A 12,789-nucleotide genomic window follows, 5' to 3' on the forward strand; every position below is an offset into this window, starting at 1 on the left:
AGTTACAATTACATTATAGAGGTTGAGTAGGTTGTCAGGGTTTTATGTAAAGACACTCCAGCCCCAAATAAAATTAAATAAAGTTTTAGGGTTAGTAATACACTATTAAAATATTGTTTAACAATTGTATGAAATTAGCTCGAAGATATCCGAATTAATAGAATAATGGAAATATAATAATGATAAAATATTTTATATTAAATATAACTTATGCCTCTACCTCTAAAAAAGTGACTACAAATCTTTGACACGGTCAAAGAGCCCATTTGGTCCTGAAAGATATTAGAATTAGTCCTGACCATAAGATATAATTCATGTACCCTGAATCTGTATTTTCTCTTAGTTTAGATTAATGTAGTTTTGAATGCGTGACGGGAATGATTAGCATGTTGAAATTATTTTACTCATGTTACAATTGGTTTAATAGTACTAAAATGACAGTTTAATAAATGTATGCTACATATAAAATTTTTAATGGTAATACTGTTAGACTAATAAATTTTATTTGTTAAATGTTTTAATCTAAATAACCTTAACGTAGTTTTAAAATATGTAAAAGCATATTATGCTTTTATAAAACGAAAACAAAACACAATTTCTTCTTGTTTAGCTGCTAGTGGAAAGCCCGTAATTGGAAATTGAGTTTCATGCGCCTAATTTGTTCCGTTTTCTGAAATGAAGGAAATCATTGATAATAATATAAAGTTAAATGGAGAAATACGTATTAATGCTTCTCGTGTGAATTTCTTTATGATTCCAACGTTGCAGATCATTCCCAAGTGTGGATATCTACTTTGATTATTTGTTTGTCTCGAATTTCGAAGTGAAGGCCATAATCGTGTAGTTACCCATTTGCAGCTGATAAAAGAGCTTGACAGTTAAATAAGTCATATTTTCTCATTTAAAATAATCGTGTTTGTTTGTAAATTTCGCGCAAAGCTACATGAAAACTATCTGTACTAGTCGTCCCTAATTTAGCAGTGTAAGACTAGAGGGAACGCAGTTAGTCATTCCCACCCACCGCCAATTGTTGGGCTACTCTCTTAAGAACGAATAATGGAATTGGCCATGACGTAATAACGCCCCTACAGCTGAAAGGGCGAGCATGTTTGGTGTGATGGAGAGTCGAACGCACTAACCATCTAACTATGCCGTGTCTACCTACTTTGATAAGAAACTTTTGTTTATATTGTGGTGTTTAGTTGAACAATAAACTTTCCAACTTCAATTTTTATGGTAACACCTTGGTTGGTAAAGCATGCTCTATTAAGTGATTGCTAATTTTTGTGATATTGTAACACAATTAAACTGATTTTTATTTAAACAACATCAAATGGAATATTGCAAACATTAACTATCGAGAGATCATAATTCCCTAATCAAGGTGTTATGTACCATAACACTTGATGTTTTGTAAAGACTGACATAAATCAAGACACAAACGAGGATACGTGTGTTGTAAAACTAATCTAACTAGTGAGCTTTCGAATTGAACGAAAGGTCTCGTTGACAGAGACGTGCAACATACAACGTTTGCAATTGAAATCCTATTCTACACGCTTCTTGTTGGAAATTTATGCAATATCAGCAAAGGACTTGTGGTTGAAACTATTATCTATGCTATAATAATTTAATATTGAACAAAAGCGATGTCCTTTTTATCTTTAAGTTGTGTTGTGTAACTCACATAGATATATTTGAAAAAGTTAACTTTAAAGGCATAAAATTGGACCTAGGATTTTAGGGTTTGTAAGTTCTTAAACTCACCGCTAACCTATCAAATAATTATTAAACAATAATAAATAAGCAAACATTTAGCATGAATCACTCGCATTTTTTTTTATTCTGTAATTATTTGAGTTGCAATCACTCGTTTTAAGTTGTATGCATTCAACATAAATGTGTCTATAACTACTTGCGTCCGGTGCGCAATAAATATTATATCTATTATATTTATCTATTATAGGTTTTGGTTTGTACAGGGGTTCTTAATAAGTATTTTTCTTCATAAAGACGTATACTAAACAAGGTTTGGTTTGTTTTTGAATTTCGCACAAAGCTACACGAGGGCTGTCTTCGCTACCGTCCCTAATTTTGCAGTGTAAGACTAGAGGGAAGGCAGCTAGTCATCACCACCCACCGTCAACTCTTGGGCTACTCTTTTACCAACAAATAGTGGGGTTAACCGTCACTTGTAACGCCCTCACGGCTGAAAGAGCAAGCATCTTTGGTGTAACGGGGATTCGAACTCGCGATCCTCAGATTACAAGTCGAGTGTCCTACTCAGCTCACCATGCCGGACCGAGTAAACAAGGCATACCTCATTTTAATTACTTTAATTTACGTTTTACAGAAGGTATAATGTCCCTTTCTTGAGTAGGATGTATACTAAACTTGACGTCATATTCATATTTAGGGACATGTTAGACACGAAACCAAGCTACTTTCTTAAATCAAACTTATATCGATAAAGAATTACCACATTAATTTTTCAGTTAATCGGGACATATATTAATCAAACAGAGAGGAAAGAAAACTTTTATCTATTAGAATTTGTCATTCATTGGTTTCGATACCCTTGGTGGACACTGTACAGACAGCCTATTGTGTACTTAACAATAAACTACGCAACTCTTTTTAAAGGAAGCATTCATTTATAAGTAATAAAATAATAATATCAGTACTAATCTACATTTTAAGAAAAAGATAATGTTTTCCTAGTAATTAAGATACAACTTACAGCTAAAGAGAAACATGTATTTTCCATTTGACTTGTCATTTACGTAAAGTGCAATCATATTCTTAATAGGATCTCTCAATGGATTAGAAATTTATATCTATTTAAAATCCACTTCCTTCAGTAAAGGTCATTCTGGCCTTATTTCTATTTAAAAAGACAAGCTGTTCTTACGAATATCGAGATGAAATATTTACTTTTCTTATTCGATACTTCAAACTGTTAAGAAACATGACTAATATTTTTTGGAAAGTAGTTGCACTTGATATGAAACATGATTTCTGTTTTTTGAACCTTGACTTACATTCAACAAGTAACATTATGTCGCTTTTTACGATGTAACCCGTTTCATCAGTCGTTTCACAAGTATAAATACCTTCATCTTCTCTCTGAACATTAGGAATGATTAAGGATTGTCCGTGAAATAAATTATTATCCCATGTCCTTCTCCACGAGATGGAAATCCGTGATCTGGAGCTACTGATGTTACAGAGCATGTGAACATTTCCACCCTGACATACAGCCATTCTGTATCTCGCTCGCATAGATCTAACATTTGCTGGAACTAAGATAAAAAAAAAGAAAAACAGCTGTTATTAATAAATACGTTAAACCGTCTGTACTAATTCGAGATTTCTCCAACTTTCTAATTCTTTCTTTAATTAATTACTTTCAACTTGTTAACGTTCTGCCTTAATAATCGTTGGTTTAAAGTAACGGTTTCATTCCACATTTAATCTTTTTTCATCTATCCTTAACCACTAAATATGTTTCCATAAGAAAAGCTTTTGAATTTGAGGTTTCCTGAATTTTACAAAACCATGGTTAGCACAAATCTGTGTTTCAGTTTTCCATTACTCACTACAAAAAACGAGTTTTTACGTAGGATTTGAAAAACACGTAATACTGCGGCTCTTGATTTATTTTTGTTTAAATTATTACACATATAATAAACAATAAATATGAATTTCAATATCGTTCGCTTTATATCTGTAAGATATAATGCAACATATTATTCAAATCTGTATAAATTTATGTCTACTGTGGTAACTAAAACACAACTACAAACACCATGTGTATACATGTCACAGTTCATTAGTATGTGAAGCTTAGTCTCCTATTATCTTTCTCCAGAGTTACTGATGAGGAGAGGAAATCCCCAAAACCTGTATAGTTAAATGACAAGTTGGGACTTTAATTATACATTGAGCTTATTATTTGTTTTAAGTATGGAAATAATTCATAAAAGGAGAGAATAGATAATAAAAATAACATTCTTGTATATAGTATGAGATAAGCAGGGCAGGCTTAAAAACTTGTAACTCTAAACATAAGCATCTGAACACGTGGGTATGAACTAAATGTGTAAGATATTTTAAAAGGTTTATACACTCAAAATAAAAAAAAAATAACCACTACCCAAAAAACCTTCAGTGGCTAAATTCCTAACAGAATGTCGAATGAAAACGTAAGAAATGAACTTATTATAGAGTCGTATAATGGTATATATAAAGAAAAGTGATATTAAATATCAAACAACAGAGGAAAGTTATTTGTTCCTAACCCTATATACATGATGTTAAATATCAAACAACAGAGAAAAGTGATTTGTTCCTAACCTTATACATGTCATATAACTTTGCATACTGAGATGTTAATGTATATCCAAAAGAAAAAAATTCACGGAGCTTAGAATTATTCAGTCGGTAAAGGAACATGTGTACAGTAATATTATTTAATGTTAACTATACCCTTTAAAAATGCTGACTCGCTTTATTAATGCTTGTCAATGAGTCTAGAAGTAAAATGCACCAATACAAGCTGCTTTTTCACGTTAATATTTAGAGGATTTTCTTAACTACAAAGAAAATGATAAAAAAACGTGTTTGTGATTATCTCATACGCCCAACTTGAACAAATTTGTAAAGCGTGTAAATTTACACTTTTGCTGTAAATCTATATTTTATCTTCAAGTGGTTCTTCGTATACAATAGTTCGTTATTACCATGGGTATAAGTTAAGATGACAACTGCAGATGAGAAGATTGCTCGTCTAAAAGATTTATTCCCTTTTTGTACGGAATTTCCGATCTGCTAATGCGTCTGTATCAGAAAAGACGTTTAATAAGACGTAAAAAAATCAATTTGGGTATTTCTATAGATGATGAACACTAGACTGGATTCAGAGAGATTCTATTTTGGGATTATGTGGTTCTCAAACATTAAGCTTTTAACTACACGAAATAGCTTTATTAAAAAGCTGCCATGCAAGTATACAGAATATTACATAAGCACAAAGGATCCTGCTTGCTCCAAGGTGCAAGCAACTATGCGTTGACGAAACGTTGCACGTTTTAATTCATGTCTTATGATAGTAGATTTACGACTGTGTAAGAGTAAAAAATGAACAACTGAATATTATATATGAACAAGTAGAAATAGTATTGTTTTTTTTTTTAATTTCGCACAAAGCTACTCGAGGTCTATCTGTGCTAGCCGTCCCTAATTTAGCAGTGTAAGACTAGAGGGAAGGCAGCTAGTCATCATCACCCACCGCCAACTCTTGGGCTACTCTTTTACCAACGAACAGCGGGATTGACCGTCACATTATAACGTCCAAAGGCTGAAAGGGCGAGCATGTTTAGCGTGACGGGGATGCGAACCCGCGACTCTCAGATTACGAGTCGCACGCCTTAACACGCTTGGCCATGCCGGGCCAAATGTAAATGAGTTAAACTATCTGCTGAACCCACCGAGGGGAATCGAACTCCTGATGTTAGGGTTGTAAATCCGTAAACACACCGCTGTACTAGCGGGGGGCAAAAGGGCAGGCATATTTGGTGTGACGAGTATTCGAGCCCCCGATTCTCAAATCATGAGTCGATCACTTTAACCACCTGGTCATGCTGGGCCGAAATGAGAACTTCCCAAGCCGGGAATCGAACACGGTCCTGCTGCGTGAAAGCGAGGTATCCTAGCCACTAGATCATATGGGATTATAAATAGTATTATACTATTATTACACAGTTTTTCTGACTCCTGCTTGCAGTTTGCTTAATTTTCTGCAACAACCATCTGCGCAAATTTTAAATTTAATATCTTACAATTTTGTTTTGAAAATAAACTATTTTTGTCGAGAGAGGAAGCACACTGTTTATTTCTTACTTGTTTCTTATTCTCATGAATCTGATTGAAAAATATCAACTAAAGCAATAAAAAGTTATGCTTCGAACACTTTTGAGTTCTAATAATCAAACGTATCTTGAAAATAAACTGAGAACTCACGCAAACAGTAAAGCATTGCTGTATCACAGTGAACCGTATCACTTAACAACGAAAATAGTTTTACAGGCAAACAAACGTACTCCAATAAAGATTATATTTCTCTCGGCCAACAAGAAATCAAAATATCAAATGCATTCGTAAGCTATACCCAAAGCTATTTCAAGTCAGTAATTTATCATCAGAAAACACTAAGTTAAGTTATATTAAAGTTTTCGTTAAAAATTAAAATTGTTATCTAATCAATTAAGAATAGCTAAAAGCATATTAATTATTTCATTTAACCTTATATATTGTATTAAACTTCTCTGAAACATACTATAATATTGAAAAATCGAAATTTTCCTGTATTAAAGATTAATTATATCCATCCAATACGAAAGACAAAGCGTCGTGACACGTGTGCACGTTTTTGCAGTTACTTTTAATTTAGAACACATTACGATAATGAACTTATTTGCCAAGTCTTTGCCGTGTCTTTAAAACTAATTATAATAATCCCATACGACGTCTACTTTGTTTTAACACAGTAGTCGTCGTGTCACGTTACTAGTATATGTTTCTCTAATTATTCAATTTAGAATTCATTATAATGATGAAATTGTCTGTCATATTTGATGTTGATTGTGAAACGTTAAAATCACAAAGAATATAGAATAGTACATATAATTTTCTTACCTGAAATATATAGCTGAATTTGCAAAATGCGCGTCTCATTTTTTCCTTCTGAGAAGCATTCGTCAGAATTACTTCGCACGTTTGGAAAGCACAGCGAGCAACATGGACGTCTGGGTGGGTGGTTTTCTAAATAAGTACTAAGTTTTCCATTTGGTGGTGGAGTACCGTTTATAGGTTTGAGTAGCGTTTCCTGAAACAAAAATAATGTAGCATGTTTTTTCACACTTTCTTTAAATCATAGATTATCTATAAGCATATTTGATTATTTTAAAAATTCTAAAAATATTGTTGTTCTTGAAGGGTCGTTTGAACAAATGAGGGTTGAAGAAAACGAGCGTACCGAACCAATTGTTTCTTTTTCTCTGCAATCGACTTCCACTAAGTCTGGACTTACGTGTAGTGGTTGTACTGGATTTGTGGTAGGCAGTGTCCACGAACCTGGTTTCATGAAGAAATACACTTTATATAACATGATGACATAAAAAAAGAGCACTACAATAATTTTTACTTGCTAATCAAAGTATGAGTTTTAATAAGGGTTTAGCGCTAGATGAATCGTTTATAATTACATATCATATAGATCAATCTATAAAGTGTATATTAAGAAAGACTTTGTCATGACACATAGTACTTTCATAAGTAATCATGGCTGTCACTGTGGATAAGTAAAAAGCGGACACAGATGTCTATTATAAGGAAGAGATGGATATATTTAGTTATCTATACAAACAATATATTTTAGAAGTGATTAAATATATAGATAGATGAAAAAAATTGATAGAAAGACCTAACATGTACATGTGAACATTCTTCATTGGTTTCGTGTATTTTCTTTTAAAATCATATCAAAGCAAGAAATAAAAACCGAGAACAGTGCAATCAATGCTTGGAAAGCAACTGAAATTGTAGTTTGTTCTCCCCCAAAAAAAACCAACAAAAAAACCATGAGATATATAATAAGACATTAGAAGCAGAGGCAAATGTGAAGATTTTTTTTCCAAGACTAAAACATCTGTGTTAATAAGATAGCTTTGATAATTCGGTAAAATGTGTTGTTGTTAATCAGAAAGTTATACAATGGGCTATCTGTGACATGATAATAACAGCTAATCGTAATCCGATATTTAACCTTATAACCTTTCTGCCTTACTGGTCAGTAGGGATAACGTAGAGACAAATCATACACTTCATTAGGTAACTGAAATCAATTGATTTTCTTTTCTTAAGAAACACATTTGAGCAGTACAAGCTTGTTTGTTTCCTCTCATAAAATCAAAAGAACTCTATCAAATACTATAATTGTTTTAAATAAAAGTTCTCAAAATCGATCGTGTTATTTCAGGAACATCGTACAAGCTGGAAACTTGAGATTATTTTTGGCTTTGCGGAACTATTGTGTGTGTCTTTTACGAATACACTGTCATTATTCTATGTATCAGTAAGTTCCTTCTATACTACTAATATTTATGGTGCATTAGGGTCTTCAAATAGCCAAGCACGCAACACTCTGTCCTCTATTAGATCGTTCCACGGATTGTTACCAATTATTATTTGATTTTTTCTTGTTTGTTTACAGACTTATGGGATTTTTAATGCGGCTTTAATAGGGATGGGGACAACAGAGTGTGTTTTAAATAGCTAGCAAAAAAGGGGACATGAAAACAAAACACAGTTTGCTGATTCAATACGTAGTTCAATCATATCGTCTTTATGAAAGCATTTATAAAGATTATAAAATATATTTTGCTACAACATTGGGGTATTCTTTCTTCTTAATACATATTATAAACATCAAATGAAAGTAAAAATATTATGATTGGTAAATAAATCAGTGCTTTGGCAATTGTGAATGCTTTGGAAATTTCCCATTAGAAGGAAAAAAATTGAAGAGATAATAATTCCAAGAAGTTTTTTTTTTTAATTTGGCGCAAAGCTACTAGAGAGCTATCTACACTAGCCGTCCCTAATTTAGCAGTGTAAGACTAGAAGGAAGGCAGCTAGTCATCATTACCCACTGCCAACTCTTGGGCTACTCTTTCACCAACGAATAGTGGGATTGACCGTCACATTATAACGCCCCCACGGCTGAAAAGGCGCGCATGTTTGGTGCGACCGGGATTCGAACCCGCGACCCTCTTGAAAAGGTATGTTTTTGGTTATACACAAGAGGAGATTGTAGAACCAACCAATAAATGGGTTTCCTCCCTAAAATTGTAGATTCCTGTCACTGTGCACAGACCGGGTAACTATGTATCTCAAGAAGGCTGGTATGGGTGGTAAAACTTTTATTAAAATAAAGTATAGAACAACGTTTCGACCTGCTTAATTCATCTTCAGGCTAACAAAGAGAGTTTGTAACTGATCGCTTGCCGGGCACATGTCTTAGGGATAACCTAACATCTAACTGCAACGCCACCTACAATCCCGTACACATTTATACTCTCGTACCTAATATACATGCCCGGCAACGATCAGTTGCCAGTAAACTCTCTTTTTGTTTACCTGAAGATGACCGAAGAAGGTCGAAACGTTGTTCTCTACTTTATTTTAATAAATGTTTTAATACCTATTTCAGCCGTCTTGAGACACGTTTTCACTGCAAGTGGGTTTCTCGTCATCATGAAGACCGGATAACTGAAACAGTCAATTAATTTCAAACTTCTGATCTTAGTTAGGAAGGCAATTGGTAGCAACAACTTTCTTTTGTTCTTTATTTATGTTATTTATGTATTTACTGATTTATTTATTTTTTACTTTATATAATGATTTATTATTATTGTTATTAATATGTTTTACACCAAATTATCACAATAAATAGGATTACGCAGTTTATTGTAGATAAATAAGTGAAGATCCCGACTCGACATTATAACAATAGAGCAACCAAATGCGCTACCAATCTATCGTCAACAAATTTAAGCCACGTTAACTTTTGTACACCTAAAACAACTTGAGATAATTAGATTATTTATAAGAAAGTAAAAATGATATTAATATTTTTAACTACAATAAAAGATGAGCTAGGTAAGTTAGGCTTTTTACATATCTTTTAATATAACATAAGCAGGGAAGAAAATAGACCAATGTTCTGTCGTAATATATAATTAACTTGCTGAATTGTACATGTCGTATTTTCATGACAACAATATTTTAGTCACTTTAATTCTTCTCGGATAAAAGACACAAGAGGGCCTTAAGAAATAAAGATAACTGAAAGCTAAGCTAATATTATTAATTTTGTTATATTAAACTTGAGTAAGAAAGCACATGTTAATATATTAACATAATTAATAATATTAGCTCAGTCTTCAATTATCTTTATTTTTAACGCCCTCTTGTGTCTTTTATCCAAGAAGAATTAAAGTGACTAAAATATTGTTGCCATAAAAGTACATATTCAATTCAGCAAGTTAACTTACACTCATCAACCAAAATCATGAATTGTCATGTCTGTATTTTTGCATTAAAAACATTTTAATAAAAAAAATAGATTTTAAAATGTACCTATCTTTTTTATTTTAATTTTCTTGTTTGTTTTTTTGAATTTCGCGCAAAGCAACTCGAGGGTTATCTGCTCTAGCCGTCCCTAATTTAGCAGCGTAAGACTAGAGGGAAGGCAGCTAGTCATCACCACCCACCGCCAACTCTTGGGTTACACTTTTACCAACGAATAGTGAGATTGACCGTAACATTATAACGCTCCCACGGCTGAAAGGGCGAGCATGTTTGGTGCGACCGGGATTCCAACCAGCGACCCTGGAATTATGAGTTGAACGCCTTAACACACTTGGCCTTGCCGGGCCGTTTTAATTTTCTTATTCTAGAGATACTGTATTTTTCCCCTTTTAATAGCCTTTTTTAAAATGTTAGAATATTTCTTAATTTTAGTTTAAAAACCATTAACCCAGAGCTTCCAAAACAAAACACGCGGATCCCTGTGGTGCCACAGAAATACTTCCGAGTGCAATAGTATATACACGATATTTTTAAGGTACTCAGCATATATAGACTTGTGGGGCAAAGAGGCATTTTTTTGGATGAATAGAAAGAAATTTCTGGACATTTCCGTTTATCGCTTATATTTTTCTCCAAGCTTCTGTTAGTGGTGAAATAAATTCAAATCGAAATATCTGACATGAGCTTCTAGACCTTATTCACGATGTTGAATGTTCTGAGGAGGAGGAAGGGACTGAAAAATGTGAGAACTCTGCACTAACACTAGTTGTATATTTATTACTATTATTATTATTATTAGCTGCGCGATTCATAGAACGGCTCAGTTTTTTTCCTTTTTTGTTGAATATAAACTCAAAACTCCACCATCTTTTAACTGATTTAAAATATAATTACATGTTTGGGCTCAGGAGGTCAAACAAGTTTTATTGGTGTAGTTTACTATGTTGAAATCTCATATGTAATCCTGCCTTCAAGAATTTCAGTTTGAGTGTAAGCTAGTAGATATCCTAATAAGTAACAGAATCAAATCAGGTGTAAGTGCACCTCCTGTTGGCATTGCTGGCGCACAAAAATATAGCTAATAAAAATGGAAACACAGGCCTCATAGATTAATTTACTCTAATCCTGTCTAAAAAAGCCCGGCAAGGCCAGGTGGTTAAGGCACTTGACTCGTAATCTGAGAGTCTCGGGTTCGAATCCCCGTCACACCAAACATGCTCGCCAATCCAGCCGTGTGAGCGTTATAATGTTACGGTCAATCCTACTATTGTTGATAAAAGAGTACTCCAAGAGTTGACGGTGGGTGGTGATGACTAGCTGCCTTCCGTCTAGTGTTACACTACTAAATTAAGGACAGCTAACATAGATAGCTCTCGTGTCGCGTTGAGTGAAATTCAAAATAAACGAACCTGTCCAAAAGAATTTCAATTGGCATAGCTATTGAGGATTATCTCTCGTTTTTTTATGTGATGTAATATAAGATATATCAATACATACAAATAACGTCTGTTACATATTATTATCTTCCCGGAAAAACCCCTAATTCATTATATTACGTAATATAATTTATATTTAAAGAATCTCCAGTTTATTGTCGTAAAATATTATGACTTCAAAGAGCCGAAACTTTTATTTTTTAATTTACAAGTTTATTGAATGTCGACATGTATCATATTTATATTTGCCAACAAGATTAACACAGAGAATTTTCTTTTTAAACACGAGGCCCGTTAGCTCGTAATCTGAGAATCAAGGGTTTGAATCCCCGTCACATCAAACATGCTTGTCCTTTCAGCCGTGGGGCATTATAATGTGCAATCAATCCCACTATTCGTTGATAAAAGGATACCCCAAGAGTTGGCAGTGGGTGGTGATGACTATCTGCTTTCCTCTTAGTCTTACACTGCTAAATTAGGAATGATTAACGCAGATAGCTCTCGTGTAGCTTTGTGCAAAATTCACAAAACAAACAACATAGAAACAACAATAAATTTATAATAACGATTATTACCAATAATGATTGATATACAAAGGTTTTACAAACACAAAAATTACCGAGTTTTCTATCTGATCTGGAACTGAATTTTTTATTGACGGTTCACGATGAGCGAATTTGTTCTATGTTGATATCGGTATAGTTCACTTAATGGGTAAACTATTTCTCGCTGCTTACACGTGAGTTTTTCACCGACGAAGATATCTAACGTTCTCTTAGAAATATTAAAGCTTTAAATTATTTCACTGAAGGTAAACAGTTATAATATTTGAAATCTGTAAACGTTCCCGGTCAGTTATCGGTAGTTTGTCGATCGACAAGAGTTATTACAGTTACAGCTTCCGAGGTTTATATCATACTTACTGTAACAAACCAACGACATTATACTATCTCTCCGGATATTGTATAGCTATTTTTTATAATCATTAGGCAAAGTTCTTGATAGTTCAGTTGGGAACAATGTAAAACAATTGTTATTGATTCTTACACTCGAGAATCTACAAATTTAGAAAACAGGTGGGCTTTTCTCAATACCTTAATCGTATAATGCATTTAGGCTAAAAATGTATAATAACAGTTGTGTTGCTGCTAGATCAGCATTTTATTCTGGTTTAAAATACATAAATTTATTTTTACCACAC

General features: G+C 33.3%; 1 protein-coding gene across 2 annotated transcripts in view; it reads right to left on the reverse strand.

Annotated features, from left to right (window-relative positions):
• The window catches only part of LOC143233146 (igLON family member 5-like), a 73,521-nt gene that overhangs the window by 16,829 nt on the left and 43,903 nt on the right, over positions 1 to 12,789 (reverse strand). The window contains exons 2-4 of one of the 2 annotated variants that reach the window (XM_076469086.1): positions 7,037 to 7,134; positions 6,697 to 6,886; positions 3,114 to 3,302 (exon numbers count right to left, since the gene is read on the reverse strand). In XM_076469086.1, coding sequence (XP_076325201.1) covers positions 3,114 to 3,302; positions 6,697 to 6,886; positions 7,037 to 7,134 — 477 coding nt within the window. Of the gene's footprint in view, positions 1 to 3,041; positions 3,303 to 6,696; positions 6,887 to 7,036; positions 7,135 to 12,789 lie in introns of both variants that reach the window. The other variant, XM_076469085.1, reaches the window with a different exon arrangement.

The sequence above is a fragment of the Tachypleus tridentatus genome, chromosome 12, assembly GCF_004210375.1.
Source record: "Tachypleus tridentatus isolate NWPU-2018 chromosome 12, ASM421037v1, whole genome shotgun sequence".
Taxonomy (NCBI): Eukaryota; Metazoa; Arthropoda; class Merostomata; order Xiphosura; family Limulidae; genus Tachypleus; species Tachypleus tridentatus.